Source organism: Acomys russatus, chromosome 27 (assembly GCF_903995435.1).
Source record: "Acomys russatus chromosome 27, mAcoRus1.1, whole genome shotgun sequence".
Classification (NCBI taxonomy): Eukaryota; Metazoa; Chordata; class Mammalia; order Rodentia; family Muridae; genus Acomys; species Acomys russatus.
The window spans coordinates 56,269,574-56,286,594 of record NC_067163.1 but is presented as its reverse complement, the minus strand read 5'-3'; the positions used below and the strand labels follow the sequence as shown (position 1 = coordinate 56,286,594).

At 50.7% G+C, this 17,021-nt stretch overlaps 1 protein-coding gene across 1 annotated transcript in view; it reads left to right on the top strand.

Moving 5' to 3' along the window:
- The window catches only part of Ncan (neurocan), a 28,787-nt gene extending 17,422 nt beyond the window's left edge, over positions 1-11,365 (top strand). The window contains exons 9-15 of the mRNA XM_051169838.1: positions 356-472; positions 2,023-2,136; positions 3,086-3,244; positions 4,475-4,557; positions 7,498-7,642; positions 8,242-8,424; positions 10,800-11,365. Coding sequence (XP_051025795.1) covers positions 356-472; positions 2,023-2,136; positions 3,086-3,244; positions 4,475-4,557; positions 7,498-7,642; positions 8,242-8,424; positions 10,800-10,930 — 932 coding nt within the window. The 3' untranslated portion in view covers positions 10,931-11,365. The remainder of the gene's footprint in view (positions 1-355; positions 473-2,022; positions 2,137-3,085; positions 3,245-4,474; positions 4,558-7,497; positions 7,643-8,241; positions 8,425-10,799) is intronic.
- The last annotated feature ends 5,656 nt before the right edge of the window (positions 11,366-17,021 follow it).

Sequence of the window (17,021 nt, the reverse complement as noted above, 5' to 3'; positions counted from 1 at the left end):
CATGGCTGCTGAGAAGCCTCAGTGGGTAAAGGTGCTTGCTGCTAAGCCTGAGGACCGAGTTCAAGCCCCAAGGCCCACATGGTGGCAGAGAGAATTAACTCCTACAACTTGTCTTCTGGTCCCTGTGTAAGCCAGTCTAGTAGTAATGGCCTGGGAGAGGACTTTACCATGAGCAGGGTAAAGCTGCTGTAGTGCAGTTCTCGGAAGCCGTAAGGCCTTCATCACAAAGCACACGAGCTAATGTTCACTGGGGGGAGGTGACAGAGGGGACTGCACAGACAAAGACCGAGTTCTGAATTCCATGGAAAATGAAATGGTGGCCAATTCACCCTCATACTGCCTGTCCGTCCCACAGATCCCACAGATCCCTGTGAGAACAACCCTTGCCTGCACGGGGGCACCTGTCGCACCAATGGCACCATGTATGGCTGCAGCTGTGATCAGGGCTATGCCGGGGAGAATTGTGAAATTGGTGAGTGTCCCAGCCCAGACTACTGTGCTGTCCCCTGTGAGTCTGGGGTCAGAGAACTGAAATTAGCTGAGCCCAGATGAAATAGATGAGCTGCTGTGTCCTGGAGGCTGTAGCTCGGGAGAGCATTAGGAGTTAGAAGGGGACAACAAAAGGATCAGATGCTTCCTAGCAAGCAAAGGGCTCTGGGACACTACCCTCATCTAGGTGGATAGCAGTGTGGGTACCACTCACGTTGCTAGATGTGAGATTACAACACTAAATATAATTGGTGTAAATAAAAATAAATAAATCTAGTTGGGGCTCATTAAATTCCAGTTGCAGGGGATCCAATGCCTTCTTCTGGCCTCTGCAGGCAATGCACACAAGTAGTGCAACAGACACACAAGCAAACCAAGCGTAGCCACTACATAGGTGCTGGGAATTAAAGCTGGGTTCTCTGGAAGAGTAATCAGTATTGTTGACCTCTGGGCCATCTCTCAGGCCCCTGTGGTGTAATTTCTTCATCATTATGCATTCTTCCTTAACTTCACAACCACACTAGGAATTACGGAGCCCTGACTAAAATTAGAAATGCGGCCAGGCGAGGTGGCTCAGGCCTTAAGTCCCAGCACTCAGGAGGCAGAGGCGTGTACTTCTCTTCGTAGAGAGTTCCAGAACAGCCAGGGCTACACATAGAAAAATCCTTCCTCAAAACCAAACCAAAACAAACATATACAGCCAGGCATGGTGGCGCACGCCTTTAATCCCAGCACTCGGGAGGCACAGGCAGGTGGATCGCTGTGAGTTCGAGGCCAGCCTGGTCTACAAAGCAAGTCTGGGACAGCCAAGATAGCATAAAGAAACCCTGTCTCGAAAAACCACAAAATAATAATAAATAAATAAACAAACATATACACAAAATAAATAAATATCTTAAAAAATATTGTGTTTTAAAAACCCAAGTGAAGGGATGGAGAGGTGGCTCAGTGGCTAAGAGCACTGCCTGCTCTTCCGAAGGACCCGGGTTCAATTCCCAGCACCCACATGGCAGCTCACAACTGTCTGTAAGTCCAAGATCTGACACCCTCACACCAATGTACATAGATTAAAGTTAAATAAAATATTTAAAATAAAAATAAAAACCCAAGTGAGTAAAAACTGAGTAACAACACCCAAGATTGACCTTTGGCCTCCCATAGATGAACCTATGTGCACATACACATACACAGAGATGGGGGGAAGGGCAAAGGAGTTGACTGAGTTGCCTGGTTCTGTTTACAAACACTGCCTGTAGGGTTCTGGGGCCCTTGCGAGTATGCAAAGGAAACATCTTTTGGGCTGTGGCAGCCCTGAATGCCAGAGTCCCACACCTTTGTCTGGTGATGTGTGCTGTCATTCCTGCTCATTAGAGCTCATTACTTGAGGCCCCTCCTGAGGGCTGCAGAGCAATCCTGCCGTCCCCATGGGTATCCAGGGGCATGATTAAAAGGATTTTGATCCATTTTTCTGCCTGTGGGTTGGGATCTTAGTGGAGGCTGACCTCTGACCTCTGACCACCATATGTCTCCCAGACATCGATGACTGCTTGTGCGGCCCTTGTGAGAACGGAGGCACCTGCATTGACGAGGTGAACGGGTTCATCTGCCTCTGTCTGCCCAGCTATGGGGGCAGCCTGTGTGAGAAGGGTGAGTCCCTGCTCCAGTCACATGTGCAATCTCCCCTGGGTCTGGCTGAGTCCCACGGGGTGTAAGTCAGTTTTATTATTTAATTTGTATACTTAATTTTTGTATAATTTATTTAGTTTTATGTGCATTGGTGTGAGGGTGTTAGATGGACTGGAGTTACAGACAGTTGTGAGCTGCCATGTGGGTGCTGGGATTTGAACCTGGGTCCTTTGGAAGAGCAGACAGTGCTCTTAATCCCTGAGCCATCTCTGCGGCCCTTATTTATCTATTATTATTTTTCTTTTTTTCGTTTCTCAAAACAGGGTCTCTCTGTGTAGCTTTGGCTGTCCTGGATTCGCTTTTATAGACCAGGGTGGCCTCGAACTTACAGTGATACGCCTGCTTCTGCCTCCCAAGTGCTGGGATTAAAGGCGTGCGCCACCACACCTGGCTGCAGCCCTTATTTTATTTATTTATTTATTTATTTATTTTTGAGACAGGGTTTCTCTGTGTAAGCCTTGGCTGTCCTGGACTCACTTTGTAGACCAGGCTGGCCCCGACCTCACAGCGATCCTCCTACCTCTGCCTCCCGAGTGCTGGGATTAAAGGTGTGTGCCACCGTGCCCGGCTTGATTACATTTTAAAAACATGTGTGTTGTGTATGTGCACGGGGCGGGGGGGCGGTATTGAGCGTGTCACGGCACGCGTGTGGAGATCAGGGGAAAACTTTCAGGACTCAATTTTCTCCTTTCCTGTCTAGTCAGCTGCTCAGGCTTGGTGGCTATCACCCTTGCCTACTGAGCTATCTTGCTGGCCCTATTTTATTATTTTTTTAAAAAATTGAAAACATTTTAACTAATTAATTTATTTTATGTGTATGGGTGTTGTGGCTGAATGTGTGTCTGGGCACCATGTGTACTGCCGCCTGGGAGCTAAGCAGCCCCCCTCACGCTCTTCTCCCACCTCCCAGACACGGAAGGTTGCGACCGTGGCTGGCACAAATTCCAGGGTCACTGCTACCGGTACTTTGCCCATCGGCGGGCCTGGGAGGATGCAGAGAGAGACTGCCGACGCCGGGCTGGACACCTGACAAGTATTCACTCACCAGAGGAGCACAAGTTCATTAACGGTAGGGGCAGAACAGAGGGCTGGGGTGGAACATGTCCTCTGACAGACGTGGAACACAGGAGTCCCTGGAGATAGCCCCTCCCAGATGGCTCACATGTCTGCGGAACTCTGTGTCAGCTCACTGCTGCTCCCCAGATACATGCTGCAGACATGCTGTCTTCCCAGCTCCTTGTCAGACCCTGTGAGCGACGATGAGAGGCAAATGTGTCATCAGGAAGTGACACTCATAAAAGGCCAAGGAGTTTGACCATCAGACAGGTCTAAATCGTATGTGACCTGCTGCTTGGATTATTTCCATATTTATTGTATTGTTCCACAATACTTTTCATCCCTAGAAGAACTGACGGATAAAAGAGAGCCCAGGATGGGACTTGGGAGGCCTCTGGGCCTCTACAGAGTGACATAGTTGGAGGTGGCATTCATTACTTTAGTCATGCTTGCTTGCTTTCTGAGACAGGGTTTCTCTGTGGCCCTGGCTCTCCTAGACTCGCTTTATAGACCAGGCTGGCCTCGAACTCACAGAGATCCGCCTGCCTCTGCCTCCCTGAGTACTAGGGTTACAGGCGTGCGCCATCACACGTTTCTTCATGTGGCACTGCCCCTGTGGTCCTGCCCTTATTTGTTGTGTGGGTCACTGTGTCAACCCTGTCTCACCGTCCATGGTCTGACCTGGCATCTGGCTCCTCACTGCTGGGTCCTCCTGGGAGCCCCCATCCCCCACCACACCTTCCCAGAAACACCTGACAGGGCTGTTCTCTCCTTTGCCACATTTGTCTTCTCTGGCTGCCCGATTCCCTTTTCCTCACATCTGTACCCACAGCCAGGCAGGGCGTCCCTCACCTCCGTAAGCCCTTGTTCCCTGCAACACTCCATAGCCTGCCTCCAGGCTAGGGAGAGTGGAGTGCAGCCTTCCTTTCTAGAGCGCCCTGGACCAGTGCAAACTGTGCGTGACTGAGGGTTTGGCTCCCTGCCCCCCATCCTTCCCACTCAGCCCCCAACTTCTGGTCCTTTCTCTGCCATCCCCTCATGCTCAGTCTCCTGACTCCCAGGTCCATGCTTACTGCCCCGCCCTGCCTTGCTTGCCGTGTTCACCCTCCCTCCGAGCTCCACCCTGTGTTAGTCTCACCAGCCTCAGAAGTGCCCCTCCTCCAGCCTCTCTAGGCTGGGAAAGAGGCCCCTGGGCATCATCTCTTCCCCTTGAACACACTCTCACAGCCCCTTCTTGCCACAGGTTTTGGACACGAGAATTCCTGGATCGGCCTGAATGACAGGACAGTGGAGAGGGACTTCCAGTGGACAGACAACACGGGACTGGTGAGTGGCAGGTCCCTCTCCTCGGGGCTGCTGAGCCCATGGCAGTCGCTGGTGTACACCAGTCGTCCTCAGAAGTTCTTGGGTGTACCTTGGCAGAAGAGACCCACCAAGGATCCCCGTCCTCCCCCCCTCCGCAAACCCCCCCCTCCCGCCATCCCATCTAGCGAGGGGGCTGAGTTGTGGCTCAGGAGTGGAGCCCTGCTTCAAATCCCTCCAATGAGGGGCTGGGGCGTGGCTCAAGGGCGGAGCCTCTGCCTAGGACCCCCCAGTGAGGGGCTGGGGGCGTGGCTCGGGGGCGGAGCCTCTGCCTAGGATCCCCCAGTGAGGGGCTGGGGGCATGGCTCAGCCTGGCTTACTTGAGGTTTTGAGTTCCATCCCAACACTGTAAAATATAAAGAAACACAGACCACTGAAGTAATGTTATTGTGGTGCTTGCTTGACATCCTAGTACTTGAGGGGCCAAGGCAGGAAGATCACTTCAAGTCTGAGATGTATTCTGTGCTACAAAGTGCTTTGTAGACCAGTCATTGTTATGCAGTGAGACCTTGTCTGAAAAAATCAGCAAGCTGGGGGCTGGAGAGATGGCTCAGAGGTTAAGAGCAATGACTGCTCTTCCAGAGGTCCTGAGTTCAATTCACAGCAACCACATGGTGGCTCACAACCATCTATGATGTGATCTGATGCCCTCTTTTGGCCTGCAGGTGTACATGCAGGCAGAACACTGTGTGCATAATAAAAACAAAATCTTATTTTTAATCAGTAAGCTGCCGGGCGCTGATGGCGCATTTCTTTGATCCCAGCACTTGGGAGGCAGAGGCAGGCGGATCACTGTGAGTTCAAGGCCAGCCTGGTCTACAAAGTGAGTCCAGGACAGTCACGGCTACACAGAGAACCCTGGCTTGAAAAACCAAAAAAAAAAAAAAAAAAAAAAAAAAATCGGTAAGCTAAACAACAGGCTAAAGTCTGCACAGGAGCCGGGCATGGTGGCACATGCTTTAATTCCAGAGCTTGGGAGGCAGAGGCAGATGGACCGCTGTGAGTCAAGGCTAGCCTGGTCTACAAAGCGAGTCTAGACTTGCCTTGGCTATTACACAGAGAAACCCTGTCTCGAAAACAAAAAACAAACAAACAAACAACAACAAACAAGGCAGCACAGGAAGCCTACAGGAGAGCCATGGGGTGGGGGTGGGGCCATGGGGGTGGGTAGGGTCATGGAGCGGGGAGAAGGGGTGGAGCCACGGCGTGGGGGTGGGGCCAGCCACGAGTGGGTGTTGGAGAATAGGCAGTTTGTACTGGGGGTTGGGCAGGCAGAATGAGGAATTATTTTTTCCTGGGTTGGTGTAGAATTTTGGTTTGTCGTGATGAAAAATTTCTGGAAATAGATACAGTGGTGCTGGTTATACAATGCTAAGAATGGGAGTCGCGCCAGCACCAGGGCTTTTCAGTTCTGTCCATGGAGACTGGCAAGCTTAAGTGTTTGATCCCTGGGGACCCATATGGTGCGAGAAAAGAACGAATTTACAAAGGCGCGTGCATGTGTGTGTCCCCCTCGGAAATAGTTTTTGAGACAAGAGTCTCAGTGTGTAGCCCTGGCTAGCCTGGAATCCACTCTGCAGACCAGGCTGGCCTGTCTCTGCTTCCTGAGTGCTGGAATTTAAAGTGTGTGGCTCAAATGAATACTTTTTTTTTTTTTTGTAAAATTTTATTTACTTGTTTATTTAAATGTGTAGGGGCATTTTGCCAGCATGTATGTCTGTACACTATGGATGTGCAGTGCCTTCGGAGGCCAGGAAAGAGTGTCAGATTGCATGCAACTGGGGTTGAAGAAGGTTGTGAACCACTGTGTGGGTGCTAAGAGTCACACTCAGGGGGCTGGAGAGATGTCTCAGAGGTTAAGAGCACTGCTTGCTCTTCCAGAGGTCCTGAGTTCAATTCCCAGCAACCACATAGTAGCTCACAACCATCTATAAAGTGATCTGATCATACTGATTCATAATAAATAAATCTTTAAAAAAAAAAAAAAAAAAAGAGTCAAACTCAGATCCTCTGAAAGAACAACCCGTGTTCAACTGCTGAGCCATCTCACCTGCCCAAATCTTCAACGTGTAATATCGTCTGTTTGTTTTGTTTTTCAAGACAGGGTCTCTCTGTGTAGCCTTAGCTGTTCTGGACTCACTTTGTAGACCAGGTTGGCCTCGAACTCACAGTGATCTGCCTGTCTCTGCCTCCCTGAGTGCTGGGATTGAAGGCGTGCACCACCACACCCGTCTTTAAAATGTAATAATATTGAGGCAGGCGTGGTGGTGCACGCCTTTAATCCCAGCACTCAGGAGACAGAGACAGGCAGATTGCTGTGAGTTCGAGGCCAGCCTGGTCTACAAAGTGAGTCCAGGACAGCCAAGGCTACACAGAGAAACCCTGTCTCGAAAAACAAAACAAAACAACAAGTGTAATAATATCTTTAAAGGCAAGACTACCACAATTTGTAAGGTACCCATCCCTCTTGCTGCCCACCATCCCGTGCTGACTCCTTCCATGCCACTGAGCCTTTCCCCACATTGTTCCCTGAGCTTGGAACTCTGTTCTCTGCCTGGGGACCGCTCTGCTTTCCTGCTTCCTGTGTCTCCTCAGGGAAGCCCTCCTGCACTTCCAAGCTGATGTCAGCATTTGCCCAACTGTTCACCTCATGCTGATGTGCGTGGGAAGCTGGCGGGGGGGGGGGGATAGTAAAAGAGGGGGCAGGAAGGAGAACAGAGGAGATGGCGTGGCCCCCCAACTGGCGACAGGGTGCTCTGGTGATGGTCGGTGCCTATTGTAGAGAAGGAGGCACCAGTTCTCCGTTTGGAGGGGGTCTGGCCACAGGAATCACACAGGAAGTGCCCCAGACTGGACTCACAGCCCGGCCCCAGGGTGACCCCAGCTTTCTCTCTCTTCCCAAAGCAATACGAGAACTGGAGGGAGAAGCAGCCGGATAACTTCTTCGCTGGCGGGGAGGACTGTGTGGTGATGGTGGCACACGAGAGCGGGCGTTGGAATGATGTCCCCTGCAACTACAACCTCCCTTACGTCTGCAAGAAGGGCACAGGTACTGCCCTCCTGTCCATCCAGACGCTTGTAGTCGGTTTTCTGTCACCTGGCCATTTCTCAATTAGCATCTTGGGCTTAGTGGTTTACTTCTAAGAAGCCTTGCTGTAGGAAGGGATCGTCTGAATGCATTCTGCCCTATTTTTCTTTGGCGCTTCAGTTTGTTCTTGTGCCTTGTGCCCTAGGGAGTGGGGCCACCAGAAGGTCCCACCCCCACCCCCAAGGAGCTCCTTATTTAGGTAAAAGGCAAGAGATGCGGGCTGGAGAGATGGCTCAGTGGTTAAGAGCACTGTCTGCTCTTCCAGAGGTTCTGAGTTCAATTCCCAGGAACCATATGGTGGCTCACAACCATCTACGATGAGATCTGATGCCCTCTTCTGGCCTGCAGGCCTAATGCAGGCAGAGCATTGTATACATAATAAATAAGTAAATCTTTAAAAAAAAAAAAAAAAAAAAAAAAAAAAAGGCAAGAGATGGGCACCGTCATGTGTAGTGAGCCCAGAGCTGTGCGGAGGGAGGGATCATCCAACAAGACATGTCACTCACTGGTGTCCCATCCCCCTTAGCCACTTCCTTAACCAGAGACCCCTCTGTCTCCAGTGCTGTGTGGTCCCCCTCCAGCAGTGGAGAATGCCTCCCTTGTCGGTGTGCGCAAAGCCAAGTACAATGTCCATGCCACTGTGCGATACCAGTGTGACGAAGGCTTCTCCCAGCACCACGTGGCCACTATCCGCTGCCGGACCAATGGGAAGTGGGACCGGCCCCAGATCGTCTGCACCAAACGTAAGTGCCGTGCCCAATAATCCAGCCCCAACGGGCTTCCAGCTTCTTGTAGGTCCTGACTGTAATGCCCCATCTCCACTCAGTGTGTGGCCTCTGTAACCCCAGTAACCTGGAGGCCGAGGCAGGAAAGTTAAAAGTTCGAGGATAGTCTGGGCGTGAGACCCACAGGAGAAAAAGCTAAGCTGAGGATGTGACTTGGTTAGTTGAGTGCTTGTAGCTCAGTTGGTGGGGTGCTTGTAGTTCGGTTGCTGCAGCCAGGGCGTCTATTTCTTTCTCTTTTTTTTTTAAGATTTATTTATTTCTTATGTATGCAATGTTGTGTCTGTATGTACAGCTGCAGGCCAGTAGAGGGCACCAGATCTCATTATAGATGGTCATGAGCCAACATGTGGTTGCTGGGAATTGAACTCAGAACCTCTGGAAGAGCAGCCAGTGCTCCTAACCCTCTGAGTCATCTCTCCAGCCCCCAGGGCATCTATTTCTAGCATGTGTGGTGACACCTATCATCCTAGCACTCAGGCGGTGGAGGCAGGAGGATCAATGGTTCAAGATCATCCTCTGCTACATGGTGAGTTTGAGGCCAGCCTGGACTCCATGAGGCCCTGTCTCAAAAGAGTCTTCCTGGTAACAGACCAATAAGCAAAACATTACCAGCCCACCTACTGCTTTTGTTTCTATGTTTATGAGACAGGATCTCATGTAGCCCAGGCTGGCCTCAAAGTTGGGACTGATATGTCACTAAGGCTTGCTTCCCAACCTCGCAGTGCTGGGGTGACAGCGGCACACACCCAGCTGGTAGGGCTTGGCCCCATTCCCAGATGCCCTGAGCCTGGTGCAAAGGTGCTGCAGATCCCAGGCTAGCCTGGGCTACTGAGGAAGACTCACACCACCCACAGATGTGGCTTTTGGGTAAACTGAGACACATTTCCAGCCCCTGCTTGTAAGGAACCAAACTGAAGCCATTTTGAATAAAACTTCCATTTTGAGTAGGGGGTAAAATAAAGTTTAAGTTCCCAAGACCTCCCTGGGTAACTGACATCCTGCTTGGCAGAGAGAGACATGTACGTGGGCAACTGACATCATGGTTGGCAAGTTAAGACATGAATGCTAGGCAAATCGCCCCACCACAGTGGAATAACCCAACCAATGGGATAAGGTAAATGTACCACAAAGAGGTGTTCATAAGGAAGGCCCCTATCCCTAAACCCTGATTGGTGGGGAAAATGTAACTGTGACTTGGCACACAAGTTTGTGGATTTCAGGCTTAAAAACTCTGTAACGCTCTGGCTGGGAGTGGGGGAGGGATGGGTGCAGTTCAGCTCCCGAGTCTGTTCTGCTGCCTTTATTCATCACTAGAGGCCTGGGTACAATACATTTTTATCATCTTTTAAAAAAAAAGATTTATTTCTTTTATGTCTATGAGTACACTGTCTTCACGCACACCCGAAGTGGGCATCAGGTCACATTATAGATGGTTGTGAGCCACCATGTGGTTGCTGGGAGTTGAACTCAGGACCTGTGGAAGAGCAGCCAGTGCTCTTAACCACTGAGCCATCTCTCCAGCCCCTATCATCTTAAATACTTATTAAGATGAACATTTGAGGCTGGAGAGATGGCTCAGAGGTTAAGAGCACTGTTTGCTCTTCCAGAGGTCCTGAGTTCAACTCCCAGCAGCCATATGGTGGCTCACAACCATCTATAATGTGACCTGATGACGTCTTCTGGACTGCAGGTGTACATGTAGGCAGAACACTGTATCTGTAATAATAAATAAATAAATAAATCTTAAAAAAAAAAAAAAAAAAGATGAACGTTTGAAGACTCAGTCAGCCCCCAGAATCTGTGCTGTCATCGCTGACTGGTCAGTTTTTGCTGCCTACTTCAAATAAAGATCTTGCTTTGCTGGATTCTTGTGCCTGCTTGGATTGTTTTGGTTTTTGGACCCTTACATGCCAAGCTAGGCTTTGGTTTGGTTTGGTTTGGTTTGGTTCTTTAGGGGTTTTGTTTTGTTTTGTTTTTTAAGATTTATTTATTTATTTATTATGTATACAGAGCTCTGCCTGCATGTATGCATATAGGCCAGAAGAGGGCGCCAGATCTCATTGTAGACAGTCGTGAGCCACCATGGAGTTGCTGGCAATTGAACTCAGGACCTTTGGGAGAGCAGGCAGTGCTCTCCAGCCGCAGGGGGTTTTGTTTTTGTTTCTGTTTTGAGACAAGGTCTCATTGTGCAGCTCCTGCTAGCCTCCCAAGGTCACCATCCCTGGCCTGCCCAGCGTTTTTTCCACTTCCCATTGCCCTGAGGAGGACAGCGACAGCCCGCTACCCCACCACCACCCATCTTCACCCCTTTCCTGTCTCTCCCACCCCTGCAGCCAGGCGGTCACATCGGATGCGTAGACACCACCACCATCAGCACCGACATCACAAACCGCACAAGGAGCACAGGAAACACAAGAGACACCCAGCTGAGGACTGGGGGAAGGACGAAGAGGATCTCTGCTGAAGAGCCAGGCTAAGCAAGCACAGGCTCCCGCACCTCCTCACCTCCTCCTGGGGAGCCAGAACCCAGACAGCCACGAGAGAGAGAGAGAGAGAGAGAGAGAGAGAGAGGGTGGGGGACACCCCTGAGCCCCACACTCTTGCGGTCCTCTGTATAAAGCTCAGATCGCCCCCTCCTTCCCTACTGATGTCCTCCTGGCACGGGTGGCCAGGCCTCAGAGGCCACTCTGGTCTGGTGAGCCTCTAGGATCAACTCCCAGTCATGGGAAAGAGAGTCCAAAAACCTGCTTACTAAGTGTCCACAAGAGGCAACGGTACATTCTGGGGGAGTGGCTTTCACACCAGAGATTCAGGCTTAGTAAATAGTGGACCATCCTGAATCCAGGGTGAAGTTTTGGCTGAAGGTCACTGCATTTGCGAGTGGAAGCCCAGCAATGCAAACACAAACTGCTCTGTCTTCACAGTCCCCCAAGGATGGTCTTCCATCTCTCTGGCTCTTTTTTCTTTCTTTCTTTCTTCTTCCTCCTCCCCCACCCTCCTCGCCCCACCCCATAGACTAGGCTGGCCTTGAGCTCACTGTTGTAGCTAAGGATGATCCTCCTGCCTCTGCATCACCACGCCTGCCTGGTTCATCTGGTGCTGGACACGGTACCCAGGGCCTTGTGAGTACTAGGCAAGAGCCCTCTTTACTAACTAAGCCCTGGTCTTTGGTCTTGGTGCATAAATCTAGTGTGGAACTCTCGTGTACTGAACTTTAGTGATGTTTCTTAGAACCACTGGCCTCCTTGGCTTCTGAAGGGAGGTTACTTGGAGTGATGTGGGGTGGGGAGGGGCTGACTCCCCCCAGGCCTAGTGCGGTGCTGACATGCATGGTGGTTCTGTTTTAGGGTTGTTTTTGTCTAGAGACAGGGCCTCACTGCAGCCCTGGCTTGCCTGGAACTTATCAACCTCCGGCCTCTGTCTCCCGAATGCTGGGGTTACTATGCTCAATCCTCTTTTGTTTTATTGACAGAGGTTCTCACTCTATAGCCCAGGCTGTGTTTCAGCCCACAGCAATCCGCTTGAGTGCTGGGATGACAGGCATGCACCATGAGGGGTGGCAATTCCATGGATTTGTGATGATCAATCTCTCATGCCCATGTGTGTAGAAATGAGCAGACAGTGGATGCCACCACCTCATCCCTCCCCTCCATCTCTCAGGGAGACAGACAACCTCCTGCCTGGACCAAGACGGTGCCACAGTTCCTATCCCAGAGCCTGTCTTTTCTAAACTTTTTCAGCAGACCTCAGTAGACCCCCTGCCTCAGGTCCCACCCTGTCCAACCCATTCCTGGCCCCACTTCCTGCCTGGCCATCTGGTGATGCTTACAACTTGAAGGGACCCCTCTTCACGGTCCTATTGTAAAGAGACAAGCAGTCTTAGAAACAAGAAGACACATGTCTTTTTAGTTTTACATTTTAAAAAATGTGATAGAATCCACCTTTTTCTCCGTCTTCCCATCTGCACCAGAAAAGACCCCCCAAGCCAGAGATGGGATCCTGCATTCAGAAGGTCAGAGATTTGTCTCCCGAGCTGCTGTCCTCTTCGTCCTCTCCACTCTGGGTGGAATCTGTGAATTTCTGTTAAACCCACAGTGCACAGAGCACAGTCCTGAAACCCATGTTTTAAAAAAGCAAAGCCAAGTGGGTGGCAAGAACCCACAATCACAATGAGAGGGGATGTGGGGACAGGAACGTTCGTGAGCCAGCTAGCCTGGAGGATGCCACATGACAGAAACACGTGGAAGGCCAGAGCCAGTTCCTAAAAGTTACCATCTGACCACCACATGTGTCCTGCAGCACAGGCGATCCCCTCAGGCACAACCCACCCCCACCCGTGTACAACCCCCCCCAAAACATACACACTTGCATAAGCACAAAATAAATAATTAAAAAATTCAAAAACTGTGGGAGCTGGTGGGGCGCGGCAGGTCAGCTCAGGTGTGAGTGCTTAGCCAGACCTGTGCAGGTCCTGGGCTCCACGTCCAGCTCTTCCTAAGCAAATGTATGGCCTACCTAAGGGATCAGTATAGACAGCAGTGTTTACTGAGCCTGCTTCCCTCACAGGAGGTAATGAAAGCCCGGGGCCATTACTGAGTAGAAGCCACCTCCAGCCTTGTGAGAAGGCCCCCTCCCCCGCCCCCAGTCCTCTCAGCAGTCCAGGTGGCCTATAGTTTCCCGTTTTACACTTGGTGATCAGAGAAAGACAAAGTTACAGAGGTACAGTGCTAGAGAAAGGACTTTGTTCTGTGCTTTGTAATCACGTACGGTTGTTCATTTTGTTTTTTAGACAAGGCCTCTTGTATCCCAGGATGGCCTTGAATTCATTGTGTAACTGGCGATAATCTTAAACTCCTGATCCGTCTGCCTCGGTTTCCTCTGAGTGCCGGAATGACAGGTGTGCACCACTATAACTGGTGTATACAGTGCTGAATAGAACCCAGAGCTTTGTGCACACTAGGTAGTTGTTCTACACCTGAGCTCCAAGCACTCTGTCAACTGAGCTCCAAGCACTCTACCAACTGAGCCACAGCACCATACCAGCTGAGTTCCAAGCACTCTACCAACTGAGCTCCAAGCACTCTACCAACTGAGCTCCAAGCACTCTACCAACTGAGTTCCTAGCACTCTATCAACTGAGCTCCAAGCACCCTACCAACTGAGCTCCAAGCACTCTACCAACTGAGTTCCTAGCACTCTATCAACTGAGCTCCAAGCACTCTACCAACTGAGCTCCAAGCACTCTACCAACTGAGCTACAAATACCATCAACTCAGTTCCATTCCCAAACCCTGGTCTTGATTTGTGCTCTAAATTTTGCTTTATGTATGAAGAACAAGATTGAAACCTCTTACTTGCTGCGCGCATGCACACACACACACACACATACACACACACACAAGCAGGCATGGGAAAAGATTGAGAGGAGCAAACTGGACCCTGATCCCTAATGGTCCCTGCTGCAGACAGCACCGTCCATCCAGCCTCTGGCTGTGGTTGGGGACACAGCTGTCTTCTTAGTAACCTTTTGTGGTTCAGAAGGAACCACAGCAATGCCCTGATCTTGAAGGCTGGGGGCGTGGCTTGCTGGGCGTGGCTTGCTGGGCGTGGCCTGCTGGGAGCTCAGTGGGCCGCCCAGTGGGAGCTTAGTGGCTGCTCTCCAGCCCTACCTGCTATTTGAAGGGAAGGGCTCTTGGCTCTTCTGGAGTGGCAGCTCATCTTCAGCTCTTCACCTCCACAGTGTGTGTCTGACTAGGGAGGAGTGTGTGTGTGTGTGTGTACGTGTGTGTGTGTGCGCGTGTGTACACGGCTACAGGTTCTTGCTGAATTTTTTTTCTGGGAGCTCCGATGTTCCGTGGATCTGTGGTATCTGACACTGTGGACGTTAATGTACTTCTTGGACATTTTAATAAAATTTTTTAACAGTTCAACTTGCTTGTTGCCCCCTGAGACCATCCTCTGACCCATTTGCTTGCCTGGATTCACTGAGAGCCTGTGTTTCTTTGAAGAGATGACTCATGTAGCCCAGGCTGGCCCAGAATTCTCTGTGTATCTGAGGGTGATCTTGAACTCCTGATCTTTTGCTTTTGTTTTGTCTTGGTTTTTGAAGACAAGGTTTCTCTATGTAGACTAGGCTGCCCTCAAACTCAGAGATCTGTATACCTCTGTCTCCTCAGTGCTAGGACTAAAGGCATGAGCTGCTGTGTTTGGTGTATGAGGTTCTGGGAACTCTGAATGCTAGGAGAGCACTCTGCTAACTGGGGTACAGACATGCCACTACTTGAGCCACAGGCACAGCCCCTGAGCAATCATCAGGAGCCGTATGCTGTGAGGGTGGGGAGGGCAAAGTAGGAGATAGCAGAAGGAATGGAATCTTTTTTCTTTTCTTTTTCACCCCCCCTTTTTGTTTTGTTGGTTTTTCAAGACAGGGTTTCTCTGTGTAGCCTTGGCTGTCTTGGACTTGCTTTGTAGACCAGGCTGGCCTTGAACTCAGAGATCCACCTGCCTCTGCCTCCCGAGTCATTTTTTTGTTGTTGTTTTTTTAAGACAAGGTATCTCTGTATAACCATGGATGACCTGGAACTCACCCTGTAAACCAGGCTGGCCTCAAACTCAGAGATTCGCTTGCCTCTGCCTCCTGAGTGTTGGGATTAAAAGCAGACACCACCACTGCCCTTCCCCTGCCTCCTTCCCCACCCCCCCCGTCTTTATTTTTTAACAGAGTCTCACTACATGTCCGAGGTTGACTTCGAACTCCAGCTCTTCCTGCACCAGCCTCCTAGTTGCTGGGAACCCAGGAGCACACCTGCACGGCAGGCAAGGTGGTGGGGACGGTGGCGGCAAACATGAGCTGGACCAGGAGGGAAGGCACAGCCACAGTTTTAAACAAAGAAAAGACTAAAGCCATCCTGAAAAACTGTGAGGGCTTTATTCGAAAACAGCAGCCAGGGGCTGGCAAGATGGCTCTGCCAGTCAAGGTGCTTGCAGCTAAGCCCAGTGGCTTTAATTCAGCCCACGGGGTAGAAGAAGAGATCATGACGGGACCATGAAGTGAGTCCTCTCCCTGCCCCCCCAAAATAAGAAACATTACACACACATCCAAAGGAGGAATCGAGGCAAACAGCAGCACTCATCACTCTGTTCCTCCCAGTGGGGACAATGTGACCTGTGTGACCTGCCATGAGGACATTGCCAGAGGGACAGACTGTATCCTCAAACTGATGCCTAATAAACCCTCCCTCCCCTAATGTACTCTGTACGACATCTGGCCACGGAGAGAAAGGTAACCAAGGCACACACATCTCTAGGTAAGAAACAGCTCTACAGTGCACATCATCCTGCCAGCAGTGCAGGGGTGGAGGCAGGGGGATCAGCCTGAGCTACATCAGCCTGGGTGACCCATCGGAAACAGACAAAAGCAGGGAAGGAAAGCAAACACAACTACACCCCTCTGGAGAAGTGCAGGTAAGAACTGCCTGCCAGAGATGCAGAGCTAGAGGGTTTGCTATTGACTGATTGCCTTACCGTATAGCCCAGGCTAGCCTCCAGTTCATAGAAATCTTCCTGCCTCGGCCTACTGAGTGGTGGGACGAGAAATGTGAGCCAAGTGTGGTGGTCGCACACACCTTTAACCTCAGGACTTGGGAGGCAGAGGCAGGTGGATCACTGAGTTCAAGGCCAGCCTGGTCTATAGAGTGAGTTCCAGGACAGCCAGGGCTACACAGAGAAACTCTGTCTTGGAAAACCAAACCAAACCAAAACAAAACAAAAAACCCCAAAACAACAGCAAAGAAAGGCCCATAGGAACCACAGCACAGATGTGGAGGCCAGGGGCAGCTTGTGGGAGTCAGTTTCTCTCCTTCCGCATAGGGCGTCCCTCGGATCAAACTCAGGACATCAGGCTTGGTGACAAGTGCCTTCACCCACAGAGCCATCTTGTCATCAGGACACCAGTGACTGCTGGCAGCTATGTGAGAACCCCTCGTCTGCATGTGGGAGAGAGGCACGGGCTCCCGCTGGGCCTTCGTGGTGGGGACATCACAAAGGATTTGGTTTGGTTTTTTATGTGGGGTCGGAGTGTTTTATCTTTTGAAACAGGGCCTTAAACGCATGTAGGTCAATGGTTCTCAACCTTCGTAAAGCTGCCACCTTGTTAATATAGTGCCTCATGTTGCGGTGACCCCCACCACAGAATCATTTCATTGCTACGTCATAACTGTAGTTTTGCTACTGTTATGAGTTGCAATGTATGTAGGCTACACGATATGTGGCCCCGGTGGGGGTCGAGGCCTACAGGTTGAGAACCACTGCTGTGTAGCAGGCTGGCCATGAACTCAGGGATCTGCTGCCTCTCTTTCCAGAGTTCTAGAATTAAAGGTGTGCACCCCACCCCCAGATTATTGGGGGGTGGGATTGGGGTCCTGGGACAGCATGTATCAGAGTAGGATTGGGCTTCGAGACGAATCTTTTCCCAGCCCTGACGTGGGGCCCAGCTTCTGAGTTCTCTTTTGCATGTAAAATTTCTTATTTTCATTGGGTGAGAGTGAAAGAGGTGG